The sequence below is a fragment of the Macrobrachium rosenbergii genome, chromosome 16, assembly GCF_040412425.1.
Source record: "Macrobrachium rosenbergii isolate ZJJX-2024 chromosome 16, ASM4041242v1, whole genome shotgun sequence".
NCBI classification, from domain to species: domain Eukaryota; kingdom Metazoa; phylum Arthropoda; class Malacostraca; order Decapoda; family Palaemonidae; genus Macrobrachium; species Macrobrachium rosenbergii.
The window spans coordinates 40,029,660-40,047,534 of NC_089756.1; the positions used below are offsets into that span (position 1 = coordinate 40,029,660).

The 17,875-nt window shown below is 36.6% G+C and overlaps 1 protein-coding gene across 5 annotated transcripts; it reads left to right on the forward strand.

Annotated features, from left to right (window-relative positions):
• Positions 1 to 1,577: 1,577 nt before the first annotated feature.
• Positions 1,578 to 16,215, forward strand: Rab7 (RAS oncogene family member Rab7). 5 transcript variants are annotated; one of them, XM_067118945.1, is made up of 6 exons: positions 1,578 to 1,697; positions 7,291 to 7,476; positions 8,278 to 8,496; positions 9,531 to 9,575; positions 12,379 to 12,568; positions 14,273 to 16,215. In XM_067118945.1, the coding sequence occupies exons 2-5, from the start codon at positions 7,297 to 7,299 to the stop codon at positions 12,550 to 12,552; spliced, it is 618 nt and encodes a 205-aa protein (XP_066975046.1). In that variant the 5' UTR covers positions 1,578 to 1,697; positions 7,291 to 7,296; the 3' UTR covers positions 12,553 to 12,568; positions 14,273 to 16,215. The 5 variants fall into 5 exon arrangements, with proteins under 5 accessions (XP_066975046.1, XP_066975051.1, XP_066975047.1 ...); XM_067118950.1 differs by having other exon boundaries at positions 1,609 to 1,646; XM_067118946.1 differs by having other exon boundaries at positions 1,623 to 1,755.
• Positions 16,216 to 17,875: the final 1,660 nt, after the last annotated feature.

Consider the following 17,875-nt stretch of genomic DNA (forward strand, 5'->3'; position numbering starts at 1 on the left):
CAAATATGAATCTGATATTGTCTGACAATTTATCCCAGCAAAAGCTGATCAAAGTTTTATGATAATTAGACAGGATTACCCTGTAGGCCTAGGTGTTTGCAAGTAGCAGCTTAGGCTGCTATAATGGAATGTTTAAAATGCTATGGCTTTATGCCTTCATTGTGTTTTTCTCTGTGCTGTACATTAATATATATATATATATATATATATATATATATATATATATATATATATATATATATATATATATTGCCTATAGGCCTACACTGTGTAGAACATTTCCACAACATTAGCTACTTCACACATAATAGCTCCAACCCTGTTGTCCACAATGCAGTATTCATTCATTCGTCTCTACAACTTGCTTGTGTTCTCTCTCTCTCTCTCTTTCTCTCTCACTGAAACTGCTGATGCGTCTGTTACACAAGAGACAATTTTCAATCCTGTAGGATCCCAGCAATTGAATAAATTATATATATATATATATATATATATATATATATATATATATATATATATATATATATATATATATATATATATATATACACACACATTTGTATGTGTATGTATGTGCGTATGTGTAAAAGACAACACAATTACAGCTTCCTCATCTAGTGATAAATCTGTAACCCAGCGAAAACTTTCACATACCCAAACGTATGGTAATCACAGAGTTAAAATGCGATATTGTACTAGTAAAGAAGACGTAAAGTTATTCAGGAGCCATATTAAGACAATAAATCTTTACTAACCACGAACTGTCTACTGTACAATAGGTACGTGTTCCTATTACGCAATAATTTGGGGGAGGATTGGTGCCTGCAAGGTCATTTACTTGTGGGTACCCAGAACTGCTCACAGCAGTGATTGCCCACACTTGTTTCGTCAGGAGCCAATGTACAACAACGCGCAGATTAACTCAAATATTTCTGCGTCTTCCGAGTAAGAGATGTACCTGAACGGCGTAGAAGGAAATAGTGTGAAAAATTGTTGGCACTTGGCCCAGTGTGACATTATGGAGCCCAAAATAAAGCTAAAGCCGTGGCCAGAGATGAATACCTCACACCAATTCGAACAAATGGACACCAACGAAGTTCCAATAATGCTCTTTTACCCACTGACATGGCTCTTTTCTTTTCAGTATTAAAATTACTCGATTTTATGCAAATTTATGAGGTTATAAGGAAAACCAATCTTGAGATACATCGAAAATCAAAGAAAACTTCTAAGTGAAATTGTTACGATTAATGTTTAGGGAATGTTCTATAACCTTAGGTTTAATACTTAAAAAGTCATAGAAGTTCTCTACTAAGTTTTGCTGAAAATTGAAGTATGCCTTCGAAAAACTTATGGCTTTGACTTACACCGTCGATAAATATATTTGTAAAGCGCAACATATTTCCTCCATAGGATAAATTTATACTATAAAAGACATATTAGTTTAAATTATAAATTTATTTAACCTATTCTACTTTATTAATTCCATTTTAAAATAATTTATCTTTTAAAACGTAAGTAAGTCGGAGCCGAACACCCGAACATATGGTCGTGCCGTCATGGCAGACGTAAGGAACGCGGCCTTGTTTACCGCCGTGACGTCATTGTTCCCGTGACTACGCAGTGGCAAACGCCATATTGACTCTGTAGGTGTCGTTCTTCTGGTCGAGTGTTCACTTGTTTATTTTTTCCCACAGGTGAGAAACCGTCCACTTCGTCCTAGATTATAATTCAGGTGCTCCAATATAACGTTTAGTGAGTGCTTAAGTTGTTTTGCCCGTCTGAATAGGGAGAGAAGAGAAAATGGAGATATAGAGATAGTCACTTTGTGTGTTTTCGTGGAGACGACGAATATCATCATCATCAGCTGTTCCGACAACAAAAAGGACAAGGACATTTTATTCCCTGCCCCATTTTGTGGTCCCGATTTTCGTTGTAGGTAGAATAATGTCAGATTTTTAGGACAGATTAATGTGTGGGTCTTCTTTCCTCGACTTTATTCCTGTGATTACGGTGAAGGACGTCATTTAAAAGTCTTATGGAATAGCCTAAAAGGCTTAGGTCAGGCTTAGGCTAGGATAGCCCCTTATCGTAACCTTCGCAGCCATTAATATATAAATATATAATTATATTTATCTTCCAAGCCTCTTATAGCCATATAAGGCCATATATTAAATCCCGGAACAATAATAGCCTGGTAGGAAAGTAATGGTTACTGATAAGTCTTCATGTGATCATGACGAATTAGACTTTTATCTCTCGTTGATTGGTTGACCCATTACACACCCTTATGTGATGGGAATGGCTGGGTGATGGTAGTGGGAATTTTGATGCTTACTAACCCCCTAAACCAGTTTTGGAATAGTAATTCTTAGTTATTTAATTTGTGTGATGGGAGAGTTTGGACTTTTGTATTTCTAGTATTTCTAGAACCCCCAACCCCATCCCCCACAGTAACGTATTGTATTGGTAGATGGTTATAAATTAGAAATATTTGATTACATGCTACTTTGTTTAAAACTAAGGACCATTAGGCTGTTGCACCCCCTCTGTTTCGGTAACTACCAGTTTATGTGCAAAATGGTTGCTCTGTTTCACACCAACCCCCTGGGGTATGAACAGAAAAACATGAAAGACTTTAAATATCATATGGTAGATCTAAGTAATAGATACTTGGCGGGTATTTAGCGAGAAATAGCAGTTTCTTATGGTATTTTGGTTGCTTATTAACAATTTAACGTTGTTTTGGGGGTCGGCTGTAATTAACCCCTGAAGTCCATCCAACAAGGGGTTTCCATATGTGATCTTCACAAGACAGAGCATGGCTACGTCTGTTTCGAACGGTTCATATCCCGTCCAGCAAGTGCAATAACTTGTTAATGTATGGGTACTGCCCCCCCTGGGACAGGACTAAACACGGCTAAGGGACATTCCATTTGGCCGACAACAAACAAATGCACTGCCAGTGTCAGAAGCCCTAAAAGTGTAGAAAAAACCAGTTTCCAAGGTATTGCACTTGCCAGACGGGATATGAACCGTTCGAAACAGACGTAGCCGTGCTCTTTCTTGTGAAGATCGCGTATAGAAACCCCTTGCTGGATGGACTAAGGGGGTTAATTACAGGTTAATTACAGCCGACCCCCCAAAAATAATGTTAAATTGCAAATAAGCAACCAAAATACTATAAGAAACTGCCATTTCTCGCTAAATACCCGCCGTGTACCTATTACTGTACTTAGAAATACCCTGGCAAAAACCAGGCTGTAGTATTAGTAGCCTCCAGTCTTACTCCATTTTGTAGTCTTGTTTATCATTAAGGTCATAGTTATAGAATTTGGGCATATCTTGATATTTAGATTTCATCTTTACACTTAATTGAGTCAGGTTGTTTATTCAGACGGCATTTTATGATGGCATAAATTTATTTATTTTTGGTGCTCTTTGATAGCCTCCCCCCTTTCAGTCTGACTTCTAAGGCCTAAGGAATCTGATTTCCCATTGTTGTTAAATAAAGTAGGCTGGTGGGTAAGGTCAAATTTGTTAAAATCACATGGTAAACTTTTAGGAAAGCTACATTTCACATATAAAATTACTATCCAATTATCTTGAGTTCACCAGTTTCAATACATAAGCGTCTCCAAATACGCTTTTCTTATATTTCAGCACTTAAACATATTACTGAATAAGCATAAAGCATGATGTGTAAGTAATTTATTGGAAAAACCATTAATTCTTGTTATCACATACTGATGCATGTTCAAATAGAGATCAGTCTGTATAACATTCCTTTGGGAACGAATCTTTTTTTTTTTCTAAGCTACCCCCATCTTCCTGACAAGACATGAAATTAATATCATGTCATATTAATGACAAGGCAATTTTTAAAAATCATTTGTGTTCCGATAGTGACTTGTAGTTAAAAAAAAGTTTGTTTAGAGGGAAACAATAATTTTGGATGAGGGAAAAACAGAGATACTTGAACACTTCCTACCCTAGCCTAGTGCTGTGCCGTGCCTAAAGTGGTTGCTTCAGAAGCTGTCCCCTCCCAGACTAACTAAGGCACAGTTATGTGATGTATACATAGTGATTTATCCTAACATAGCATTCATAACAATGTAACCTAGGATGCTTGGTCCCATTTTGGCTGTAGGTTGTCTTTTGGTTATCTGCTAAAGGAATAGGCAGTCCCTGTTCACCTACCCTAAACCGAGATCATGGTTTCCCACTGTGGGGCTGTAATGTGTCACCTGAACGTTAATGTTCGATGTGAAGTCAGATATGGAGGAACTTAGTAATCCTGGATGATAAGCTGTTGGTACACAGCAAAAACTTCAATATCCATGCCAGAGAACTTACACTCCAGTGAAATATATGCTAGAATTTGGACAGAACCAAGAAAAATATAGAAGAGAACGTAGTCTAAATACACTATATTACTTTATATTAACCACATCTCTGTTTGAAACGGCTCTCTGAACAAAGGCTATTTGTCTGGTTAGTGACCAAACCCACATATTGATTATCCTTTTATCATTTGTAAAGTGACTTTTCCTGCCTTTGTTGTAACTCTGAGGTAGCATTCTGTGTACAGGCAGTCCCCAGGTTACAACAGGGGTTCTAGCGCTGAGGCGTAAGCCGAAAAACGGCGTAACCCAGGGCATCATCAAAAATTATAAGAAAACCTTACTTTTAATCCTTTAGGTGTCTTGAAAGCAACGTTACATGAATTTTGATTGAGCTTTTCATAATAAAACCTCCAAATTTTGACTATTCTGCCATTTTGGAGACATATTAAAGTTCCAATCTTCCGTCGGACTGGTGATGTAAAACCGAGACATACACCGAAACATGGAAATAATTTGTGATGAATATATTTGAAGAGCGTTGTAACCTTAGAACAATGTAAACTGAGGCTGGGCTAACCCGGGGACTGCCTGTATCTGGAAATCATATACCACTGTTCTACCTCTTCCACATTTAACCCCTGACTAATGAACAATTTTGGTACTTGATAGTTTCCAGAACCTTCACTTCTGCTGTCTCCCAACATTAGGAATAATCATGTCTTCCAGTGTTCAGAGTAGTTCTAGTTCATCTTGCAAGCATTGGGTCCATTTTGAGGGAGTGAAGTCTCACGCCTTGTAATTTTATGGGGAAAATGCCAAATTATTCTTGTAGACCAGTGGAATCATAATTGATTTGTCAGAAAATATTTAATTTACATGAAGGACTTTCTCATTTTAGTGTTATGCATGTTAGAGACTCCACATCATTTATTTTTTTGTTTTGTTGGTTAAAGTTATTAGATTTGGGTCAAAAGTTCTATTCCCACACGTTTCCTGGGTCATGAAAATTCTCTGCAGATTTAAAGAAGAGAATAAGCATGAGAATCCTATGCATTTTAGATATGAAAATTTTGGCAACATAAAGGAAGTTATTCAAAATTGAATTGCTCTCTGTCTGGTGATTTACGAAGTACTCGTCCGCTAGAGACAAATATTTCTCTAAAATAACTGTACATGGGCTTTATACATAATATTAGTAATGCCTGTCATCTGTGTTCCATAGCTTTTTTCTTGAGTGTGTTTTGCATGGCCTAAATGTTCATGTAATTATTAGAAAAGAAAGTATAATGCTTATAATCTTGGTGCACCTAAGGATTGCTTCACCATTGTATTGGGTGGTAATGAGGACAATATACAGTTGAGTCATTCTTGATCCACAAGTCATTTCATCCTGACATAGTTGCTGGCTACCAGTCAGTTGAGCTGCAGTATCTGCTGTTGATGGACAGCACCTCAAGCTATGTATATCTGAGACAGATACTGCTCAAAATGCAAAGGTGATGTTTTGCCCTATAATGTTACATACCTACTCCACCAACCCATATACTAAGATGTGATCTATTTTGAGGCATATCTTGGTAGGGAGGTATTGCCATCAGTGCACCTCATGTGGTGCATTGTAGGCATTGTGTAAGGTTCTTTGCAGTATCCCCGTGGCCCCTAGCTGCAACCCCTTTCATTCCTTACTCTGTATCTCTGTTCATATTTTCTTTCTTCCATCTTATTTTCCACCTTCTGCTAACAGTTGTTTTATAGTGCAACTGTGAGGTTTTTGTCTTGTTGGACCTTTCAAACCTTTTTACTTTCAATTTCCTTTTCAGTGCTGAATGCCCTCATAGGTCCCAGCACTTGGCTTTTAGCCTGAATTTTATATTCTATTCCAAGGTATGTTACCAGTGATATGTGATGTTTCAACTCCTCAGAGCCACTGTTAGTTTTGAGCATCAGTCCATTAGGATATTTCTGGTGGAAAGTCAAGGACACAACTTTGAGAAGGGGGTGTAGAAGATTTTGTGGACAGTGTCCGCAACTTCCCCCCTGGGCTCAAGCAAGTAAAGGTCTTCTTTGATGTGAGGCTGCCTGTGAGATTAGTTTTGATGATTTGCAAGGATTTTTGGAAGAGTCGTCAGGAATTTGACTCCTAGTAGGAATATTCGGATATGAATATCCTTCTGGTTATTTTCAACAAATACAAGAAAGCTCTTGATTTCCCAAAGGAGTTTGATTCAAATGCATTACACAACTCAGTCGTACATGAAACTGCAAAGGTATTGGCTTCTTACTGCCATGGGTATGGGATCAGGAAAAAATTAACAATGCAAAGCTAACATTGTAATAAAATCTGAGTGTGGCTGGAAACAGTATCAACTTTTAGTGGGTGGGGTACATTCCATTAAAGCCGAGTAATAACGTTAGTGGGTGATTAGTCACTTGACATTCTGTGTTATTGTGCTGTGAATGAACTGGGTTAATAATTTATCAATATAGTGTTTTGCATACTGGTATCTATATTTGGTGATTAATTTCCCTGTACTGCATAGCATTTTGATATACCAGTTCCCCCAGTTATTTGGATGTGTGATACTTCAAAATACAAAAACGTTTTGAAAGCCCCTTATCTGTTAATTTGGAATTCAGAATTTGGTGGCAGCTTAGTTTTTGGGAATAAGTGTTTAGGGGTGCAAAGAAGCGGTATATATTAGTGAAACTATACAGGCATTGCTTTTTTTTAATTTTATGAAGGTATGCTATTGTGTATGAAATATATTTATACATGACATGGCCTAGAGAATTATATTTATGTGTATGTACTTTGCTAAAGCCTTCAAATTGTAGGATGGATAGAGAAATATGTTTAAAAATGTAACCTTGTGTACATTGCGATTTGTATTTTCAGTCCATGAAAGTATTTCTGAATTATTAAAATCATTAAAATATTTTTCAGATCATTATGGCTTCTCGTAAGAAGATTCTCTTGAAGGTCATTATTCTGGGTGACTCTGGTGTGGGTAAGACTTCTCTAATGAACCAGTTTGTAAACAAGAAATTCTCCAACCAATACAAAGCAACCATTGGAGCAGATTTTCTCACCAAAGAAGTTATGGTTGATGATAGACTTGTTACTATGCAGGTGAGTTATTTGGATTTTTTGTTTGTTTTTTGTAGTGTCCCTGTGGCCTCTAGCTGCAACCCTTTTATTCTTTTTACTGTACCCCTGTTCGTATTTTCTTTCATCTTACTTTCCACCCACTCCTAACAATTTTCAACATTTTCATTGCTGAATGACCTCTTAGATGCAAGTGTTTGGCCTTTGACCTAAATTTTATATTCCATTTATTAAATTATGGATCGTTTATTGTAGTTATTAAAGAAGAGACTACATATTTGTGCCTATAAATATTGAATAAACTTTTGATGTAAATTTGCAGTGTACAATCAGACCGAAAAAAATATATTGGCTTAATTGTTTGAAAACTTTATAGTATTTTTAGTTAATAAAGATTGGTCAGATAAAAAAAAAGGTATATATGAGCTTTTAAGTAACCATTTCCTTATGTTTTCCCTGTTTTCTGATCAGTGGTTTTTCACCTTACAGTTAGGATTTATAGTAAATATGATACTCTTTGCAACATATACTGTACTTTTCCAATCCCTCATGGCAAGATAAATCTGGAGCACGAAAATAAGAATGCCTTCATTTATTACATTTCCGCAGCTGTGTTTATACCTTATTATTAAACTTGCTTGAACTGTGTTGACAATTGTCTGTTGGGGGTTTTCAAATGTTTTCCTGTAATTGCAACTTTGTTGACCTTTGCTAGAATACTGAAGGATAATTCAAAGAAATCAGCCAATAAGGATTACCGTTTTATTGGTAATAAATGAATATTTGTCACCTGCCAAGTGTGTCAACCCCTTGCTTTATTTCCAGATTTGGGACACTGCTGGTCAAGAGAGATTTCAATCTTTAGGTGTTGCATTTTATCGTGGGGCTGACTGTTGCGTTTTATGTTACGATGTGACATCTCCGAATTCTTTCAAAAGTTTAGACTCCTGGCGGGACGAGTTTTTGATCCAGGCATCACCCCGGGATCCAGATCACTTTCCTTTTGTTGTCCTTGGTAACAAGATTGATTTAGAAAACAGAGCTGTAAGTATGAGTTCAATTTGTTTGGTCATTATGCACCAAGCTGTGTAGGATGTGTTAAGCTGGTTATCGATGGTTTTAAACATGTTTCGTAATGTTGTGTAGAGTTCTTTAATTGAATTTTACCAGATTTGGTTAATTTTGTCATGTGCTAATGGGAAATGAGAAAAAGGTGATATGAGCAGCTATTAAATTACTGTATGTCTTTACCAGTTGAATGCGGGTTTGTATGGCAGTTTTTAAGGAGTATAAAGTATAAAAAATAGTGGAGTAGTGAAAATAGACAAGCAAGGCACTCAGACGACACCTGTACTGTATACATAAAAAAATGAAAGTAAAAGCAGTTCTTTGTAGTTTGAATTGATCAGTTCTTTAACTAACCATGTTAAAGAGACTTTCTCACCAATAATGTAATGCTTTCCATGTTATTTACGTAAAGCCTTATGCTCTTACTGCTAGGAAGTAGAGCTCTGAAGATACCTTACAGGGGTATCAGCCTGAAAATAGCAAAATTTATTAACAATTTTTTGCATGGTTGAGAGGAATTATTATTTGGTCAGGCTTGGAGGAATTGGGATTGACTCATTTGAGGAATGTTGTTTGTGTGGCATGTAGATAGAGAACCAGGTAGCATTAGTACCATGCCCTTCTATTAAGGTCATGTTTCTTGAGGGTTAAGTGATCATATGGCAGCAATAGACTAGGTATTTAAGAACTGCAGAGAATGTTGTACCCACAAGTTCAGCTGTTTTAGTATGAAAACACATTGGTAGTAAGTACCTCTCATATAAATGTGTCTGAAGGCTCATATTGTTATGTAATTGGGTAATGATTACCTCTGATGGAAGTGTATTTATAGGAATTTTAAATAGATAAGAAAATCCAGACATTTTTTGTAGGGTTTGTTGGGATACTCTGTCTCTTAGGTAGGGTTTTTTTGTGCAGATATATTTCAAAAAGATCAAGTAAATATATAAAGTTGTCTTATAAATGAGGTAATACATTATTTTGGTAACTAATTATCATCATTTTCACAGGTTTCAACGAAGCGAGCGCAGCAGTGGTGTCACAGTAAAAACGAGGTAAGCCTTTCTGCATGAGGTCATATCTTTATTAGATAGTGATGTCATATTAATAGGGTATTTAGTTATGATTAAGCTTTCTTAAACCATTGGTTTGGTTGTGATGAATTTACGGTTGTGATTATTTAGAATCAAGATTTGTTAACCCTTTGGTTCAGTTGAATTATTGATGTGTCAACCTCTATTTTTGACCCTTTAATTTATGAATATACTTTAGTGTTTTAAATGGACACAGTAATGGTTTTCATAGCATGACTTTTCACTTTCCAGTGTACAAAGTAAGCATCACTTATAATAGCTGTGGCCCCGGGGTAGACAGGAAAAATGGTCCTGGTGCTAGAAAGCTATAGATAAAAATGTGATCATTGTTGAAGATCTAGATTAGTGATTTTTATTTTTCTATATATAAAGACCAGCGGTGCTGTTCCTGTAAGACCTTGTTAAAAAACAGTTTTTGATGTAGGAAAAACCTATTTTTGGTAGCTGTTGTCCTTCTTCAAAGGAGTTACACTCATGGTCCACAAGACAGACCAACCAATTACAAAGAATTCTCTTATAGTCGGTCCATGTTCATTACATGCCGGGGCTGTGCAAGGTAAACGTTCACACCAGTCCCATGCCTCTTCGTCAGGGTAAGTGGGTGGGTTTGAGGGCTCGCGGCTGGTATTAAAAATAAGTTTTTCCTACGTCAGAACCGGTTTTTTGATACCATAGCCACTGTTCCTCTTCAAAGGAGCTAACAAAAGAAATTGACAGGTGATGAAATGACTTAGCTCCTAACAAATAAATTTCAACAGCTGAGATTAATTTTTCTGACGTATAGCCACAGGTTATTAACCATTTTCTTTATTCTGGATACCCATAGGGCTTGGCAATAAAGAACAGGAAACAACACATTAGCCAATATATGTATTATTCTTATGGTTCGAAGGTGGTTTACCTAATTATTTTGGGTCTGGGTGTGGGATTATTGCGCCTTCACCAGCAATATCTCTTTATGACTACCACTCTCATGGCAATAGTGTTTCAGGAATTTTTTATTCATGGTAAAGTTACAGGTTGTCAACAGTTTTATTTTTTTTATTCTGGATACCCAATCTGGTCTGGCAGTAAAGAACAGGAGAGAGACAAACCTATAAATGTATTATCCATTGTGGATCCACAGAGACTTAACTAATTATGTCGGGTTTGGCTGCAGGATTATTGCGCCTTCAGTGCAGGAAGACTGTCGCTAATAACCACTCCGTACACTCGAAGATTTCTTCGAAGGAAACATTTCTGAAGAAAGTTAACGATGTACTCACCTTGTGGATGTATTCCAACCTAGGAAAGGAATAAGGGTGTGCCTTTTTAATGAGGGCCACCAAAATAATTCTCATCCCATGTAGAGAGAGTGGTTTGTTTTTGCTAAGGTGTAGGAAAAATAGGACCATCTGAGATGTTTGCCGTGACATCTAGGTGAACCTTGAGTGCTTGAACAAGGCATAATATTTTATATGAAATGCTGAGTTCCTTTATTAGAAAAAGGGATTTTCCCTTTTAAAAGGTCCTCATTTTTGGCCAGGAATGATAGGCAAGGAGACAACAGCAAATGATAACTAGGTGAATGAGTTGTAGTTGTATTGGGCCCATGAATCGAGAGGATGACAGAAGTCTAAGAACCTCATTCAGGCACCAGGTAATGGGAAATCTTGCAGGAACTTACCTTTTTAGTGTAAAAGACTGAAGAATGGAATTAAGTCTCTATATATTAGAATAAGTTCCAAACCATAAGGCAAGGGTTCCACCAGTGCTGCCTTGTATGCCATGATTGTTGAAGTAGCAAGGCACTTGACCTCAAAAGAATAAAATGTAAAATTGTTTTGACAGATTTCAACTGGGCTCTCATTGTTGGGGTAGGTAATCTAACCACATTTCCCAGAAGGACTGCTATGTTGCGATAGGTACCTAGCAATGTTAGGCAATAATCTTCACAGTAGACTAGATTTAAAATTCCATGTGAAGGTCACGGCTCAGAAAGGAGGATGCATAGACGACTTCCCCCTCCTCCTTTCTGGGATAGAACGGATGGCAATGGAATCTGTTCTTTTGCCTGTTGTTGAAGAAATAAAGAACCAATGACCATTTGGCTAATTCAGGGCTGCTAGGCAAGCGGTTCCGTTGAAAGCCAGTAGATTGTTCAAAACTTTTGAAATCTGGGACAGTGAAGGAAAAAGGTATGTCGTCCTGGATTTGTTCCAGTCTTGTAGGAGTGCATCTCTTGCTGTGCCTGAATTTCCAGGTTCAGAGACATACACTGGAAGTTGATGGTTCTTGCTTGTGGCAAACCAGTCCACTTCCGGATTGTGGAAGCATGTTTGCAATTACTGACTTCAGAGGAGTTCAGCATGAGCCTAATGTCTTTACATAAGACATTGCAGTCACATTGTGTAGGACGAACAAAATGTGAGTCCCTTTTGGAGGTTTCAGTTTTCTTAGATGGAAGGACAGCCAGTAGCCCTAGGAAGCTGGTATGACATTCTCTCCGAACAGGTGACCATCTTCCCCATAACTGACAATAACAGAATACCATATATTAGATCATCTACCTGATTTAGCAGTTGAAAATACAGATAAGTAATTCAACAGCTTAGTAAGTGTGGTTAACCACCATTTTATTGGATGGGTAGGCAAGGTAAGTATTTATTTGTGAACGTAGGTTTTCATTGCTACTTGCTAGTGACTATTGTAGTCAGTATAAGTCTTGAAGCCTTTTTGTACTGTATTGTAATAGGAAAGCTCACTAACAGCATCTCTCTTCCAGGTTCCCTATTTTGAGACGAGTGCAAAGGAGGCCATCAATGTGGAGTTGGCATTCCAGACAATTGCTCGCAATGCTTTGGCTCAAGAATCGGAGGTAGATATTGGTCACGAATTCCCAGACCAGATCAAACTGACGAATGATAACAAGACAAAGCAAGACGCCTGTTCTTGTTAATGATCACTTTATAATGGTAAGTTCCGTTCATTTTTCGACATCAGACATCGTATTTATGTAGCGCTCTTCGTTAATCAGATCATTTCACTTTTTGCTCATGTTGAGCACCATAACGTACACAGGCTTGACTACACTATGCTGAGAAACTGAACACTAACAAGGGAAATAGAGATTTTGAAAAGATTTGACCATAGGATGTTAAGATTTCTATCTGGAGTATGGCGGGGAAGATCATGTTAGAAGGATATGCGTGTTGTATAGTGGTAGTATCAGAAGGCTGCAAAGCTACTCAGGTCCTAAAGGTTCACATACTTTGGATATGATGAGGGACAGTGTGTCAGAGAAGCATTAGTAAATAAGAGCACAGGACAAAAAATGTTGAGAAATTTCATGCCTAACTCATGAAGGGGAAAGTTGACAAAAAACATTCAAAGTGGTTTTGTTTGATAGCAGGTCAATAAGGCAGTGTTTAATAATAGTAATAATAATAATAATAATAATACAGGTCTAGACCTATCGTTGAGTAGAACATATAAGTTGTAAAGGCCCACATTATGCAGTGTGTACAGGAGCCAAATCTTCCTCAGGTTTAGGATTTGCTGGAGAATCTTAGAATGAACCTAGCAATTTTCTTTACCCAGCAATGAATCTTGTCACAGAAGAATGGTCTGCAGTTAGTGAGCAGTTCATAGTGATAAAATATTCCACTGCAGACATTTATAATTCAGGTGATTTTAGAAGTGCTATAGAAGCCCTTCAGAATTGTCCTAAAAATCCATATGTCTAACAGGTCAGTTTTCACTCTACAAATTATAGGAAATCTTAATAAATGTCAAAATATGATGGGTCTGTGGTCATGTATGCTTTAAAGGAAATGAGTAGACTGATTAGACATTCAGTGCTGTAATCACTGACAGTTCAGGATCATATATACCAATGCCTGTCAGTAATTTTCACTATCAAAAACCTGTCACCATTAGTAAATGACAGGCATTGTGGAATAAATCTAACAATAAATGAAAACAGTAAAAGTACGGTAGTGGTTGATTGCAGCATTTTTCCTCCAAAATCAAAACCACATTGAATAATCATAGCCCAGCTTCAAACTGAAGAATAACTCGATGACCTAAGTCCAGAATGCAGATAATGCAGATCATGACATTTAAACATAATCTGTAGTGATTGTCCAAGTTTGTCTAAAATTTATATTAATGGAAATAAATCTTGGAAAAACTTTGTCAGACTCTTCAATTGCAGTTTATCCAGTCATTGAATTTTCAAGGAGTTACAGTAGAACATGCAAATTTCTTTTGAGAACAAACCCTGCATGTCAATTTTCCTTAATGAAATAATGATGATGCTAAATTGTTTTATCCAAATTAAATTTATTTTACAGTGTTCTTAATAATTTATTGGGGAATTTATAGTAGGAAGTCCCTTTTTTTATTTGTATTCCTTAATACAATGATTTCTATTACAAAACTTGATATATCTACTAAGTGTACTTTTCTGATGGTAATCTTCCTGTGGTTGTCTATTTCGATGTCAAACATATTGCATTGCACCACATGTAGCAGTGCAGTATAGTGTTATTATATTATATTGAATAGTTTTTTATGTATTCTTTTAGTCTTGGATTTATAATAGCTCTTCGCATATCACATGTAAATTTTACAATTTGTGATTAAAACAAGAATTAATTATGATCCCTAACCGGCAGATTTTTTCTACATACGGCGGAAGCACGTGGTTCCATTTGTGATATTGAAGGATCAAGCGGGGAGGAGGAGGAGAGCGAGAGTTTGGGTCTGTCACCTGTTCCTGAAGCAGCACTTGCGCGATGATGGAGAAAAGAGCCGAGTGCACCCATTGATAAATATCAAAGTTTTAGAATTTCACTCTTGATTCCCGAGACTGAAGGAGCAATTCTTCTGTTAAATCCATTAATTTTCCAGTTTTTCACGAAAAATTGCCACCACTCGATGTCCCTCTTTCGGGTGATGGTTTTTTGGAATTGAATATTCTTGAGCTTTTTTCTTCCATTCATCCATTTCAAATGGAAGGTTAGTATAGACCCAACTCTTCACTGTTGTCTTGATTTTGTTTCCATAATTGTTTTATATTAACTAGATATCTATCTTAATAAACTGTCGCAATACCACTTAATTGGAAGGCCTTTCCTTTCAAAATTTCTTCAGGAGATCTTGCGTGTGTGAGGTTGTCTAGACTATTTTTATTCATTACATTATGATATTGCTTGCAAAGGAATTTATATAGGATATTACAAATTTTTATGGTCTGAAATTTTCTTTTCTTATCACTTCTGTTTGTTGATGAAACAATTGTGCTGTTTATACGTATATATATTATATCCTAGTAAAAAAAAAAGCCAATTTTTTTTTTCTATTTAGAATTAGGTATGATTAAAGTTCAAATAACTTTGGGGAATTGATAAATCTTGATGGGAGCTCACCATGGAAAAGGTCAATTTTTTATTCGAATCATCAGCCTGTAGAAATGTAAATTTCCCTGTGTAGTTTCATTTCTCATTGTAATATAACGGTACATGTACAGAGTATTACACTTGTCAGAATTTAGTGGTTGGTGCTTGAAGCAGCTACTTGCAAGAAATTTACCACAGGAAAAATGGGGCAGGACGTGACTTACAGGGGGAAAAAATTTGGAAAGACACAAACCTCAGTTTCTCATGAGACTTAATCTGTGATGAAATCCTCAGGATGAAGTGCAGAGAAAAGTATTTAATATTATGACCACAGGGTTAGTCAAGAATCAGAGCAATGTACATTATGCCTGGTCCATCTTCTTGTGAATTAATAGGACCGATTGGTTGAACTTTCCATACAGTCATTTGTAAATTGACAGCCACGAGAGGGGCCCCCTTGTATAAAATTTTGGTTTGGACAATCCCAAATTCTTGAAAATATATGGAAAACTAGAAAGAGAAATTCCAAAAAGTCGACTTTCCTGCCCCGTTGATGAACTTCGTCTTTTTGCACGAACGCTGTAATGATTATTTATTTTATACTTACATTTGTTCAGAATGGTTTTTTTATGATCTTGAGTTTATTATAGTATACTGTATTTGTAAATAACTGTAAATTACACCATCAGTGTATTGAATAAGATTTCCATCAAGACTTGAATAATATAACATTTTGCTTCCCTGCCATGGAAATTGGCTTGCGGTTTTATATGATATTTATTTGTAGTGATAAGCGGCTAGAAGAAGTCTTGGTAGCTGAGTCATGACCACGCTCTTACGGTCTGCTGGAATTGAGAAACTTGTCCCAACCTTAATATGTTCACAGAAATGCATTCACTTGTTCTCCCAAGGATTGATTATCATCATCATTCAGATTACTTGCATGGAAGTGAAGTGAAATCATTTTTAGGAATTAGGTTTTTTTGCATTGTATATATTTGATAGTTCCTCTGTGTATTAGTTTTGGGAACAGATGAGATTTGTGTACAGTGTTAAAGTGTCCAGTTGATTGGATAAATCTTTAGGTACACCTATGTTGCCATTCCCAATGTCAAGTTAAGTTGAACTTTAAATTCTGATATAATATTGGTTTTACAAATATATCAACTTAAAACTGTGGTAAGATCTGTAATATGTATTAAAATAAATATACTGGCAAAGATGTTTTCATTACTATTTTCTCCATAGTTTTAAGGAGTGAGCTTTTTATTTGGTACAAGCTTTAGCTTCATTATAGAAATATGGAATGCAAAGAGACGTTTTGCATATGGGTTTGATACTCTGATGGTATTTTAGGAGGTTTCAAACCGGAGATTAATTTTCCCTTTTCAAGATAAAAATTAACCCAGAATGTATGTGGGATATTACAGTGTGAGATCACCTGTTCAGGTCCTGCTCTGGGGATCTTTGCATGCGCTGTTGTAAATGGTACTTTGAGGTTCTGTATGGCCTTACGCCCCCAGCTGCATTGCTATTTGGTTTTGCTTTTCACTTCCTCGCTCTGTATTTTATCTGGATGATTAGCCGTTTTAACTTAACCTTGCTCCAGTTTTCACACGTGGATGAAATTATCCTGGTGAGTCTCATAATAGTAATGAAATTAATTTACAGTGTGAGAACAATGTAAGAATACCTTCCCCTTGTCTGGGGTGTAAGTAATTTTAATTTTAATTCTTGTTTTAGTTCTCTAGCCTAGTTGTTTTGGGATGCTGATGACCTGTGAGATTCTAAAAGCCTTGTTGTGTATATAACGTGCTTTTCAGTGTAGCATTGTTGTAGGAAGAAGCAAGTGCTGTCACATTTAAGGCTGACATCCTCTGAAATATAAGAACAAACTGAGTAACCCAGTTTTTTTCAATTGGGGGGGGGCCCCGCTGAGAATGTCAGATACCAAGTATTAAACAGGTACAGTGGTACCACCCCTGAAGCCTAGCAAACTTCCTAACCACTAACCACATGGTCTCAAGAAAAAGCCTAATATAAATAACATAAACCATGCATATCCAATGTGCACTAGTGTGAACATTAGGAATATGGTTACAATATACAAGGAATATGTTAAACCCTTTTGTATACTTTTGATGGGTCAAGAGTGTACATAATTAGAACTGGAGAGCACGAAATTGTTTGTTTTGTGCAAAGCTGGCATTCATCTTTTGTATTGCTTGTGCAATAAACATCAAGGAGAAAACTACAATGAGTAACTTGTGAAGAAACAACAAAAATGATTTCGGTGATCAATGTACGACGAGATTACATTTCAGCTCGGTGATAGGGTTTTGATACTCTTGGTTTGGAGTGGTGTAACCTTTAACTAATCGTTGGAAAATGAAAAACTATCACCCAACAAGGCCCCAGAACCTTCAGCTTGAAGAAAGAGTAAAAAATGTTGGCAAGACAAAACAGATGTAAATCTTAAGGAGGAGATGAAATCTTTAATCATATGAGGCCATAGAAAGCATATGGGAGAAAACTTAAGTACTAATAAAGAAGGTTGGAAGCAATGTTTCAAAGACATTGTTGATTTATCAGTGCCTCGAAGTATTTCCAAGTATCTGAACTCGTACATACCAGGTAATTAGCGAGTTTTAATAACAGTCAATCAGCACAAGCCCGGACTGCCATTGTGAATTCTACACCATTTTAATTAAAGTTGCAAGGGAGATTGTAAAACGTGCAAACAGCTCCCGTGTTCCCAACAAAAATTCATTTGTAAAACAAAAACGGCTCCTGTGTTCTGCTCACCAAATGATTCAGCTAGGAAGATCATCCCACAATTTGGTCTCAGCTGGTCTTATAATGTCTAAGAATGAGGTACTG

What these genes read in the sequence shown, in the direction of transcription:
- Rab7 (XM_067118945.1), top strand. Translation starts at nt 7,297, where the DNA reads ATGGCTTCTCGTAAGAAGATTCTCTTGAAGGTCATTATTCTGGGTGAC. An exon ending in TTGATTTAGAAAACAGAGCT is followed by an intron (nt 8,497 to 9,530) that starts GTAAGTATGAGT and finishes TCATTTTCACAG; the next exon opens with GTTTCAACGAAGCGAGCGCA. An exon ending in GGTGTCACAGTAAAAACGAG is followed by an intron (nt 9,576 to 12,378) that starts GTAAGCCTTTCT and finishes TCTCTCTTCCAG; the next exon opens with GTTCCCTATTTTGAGACGAG.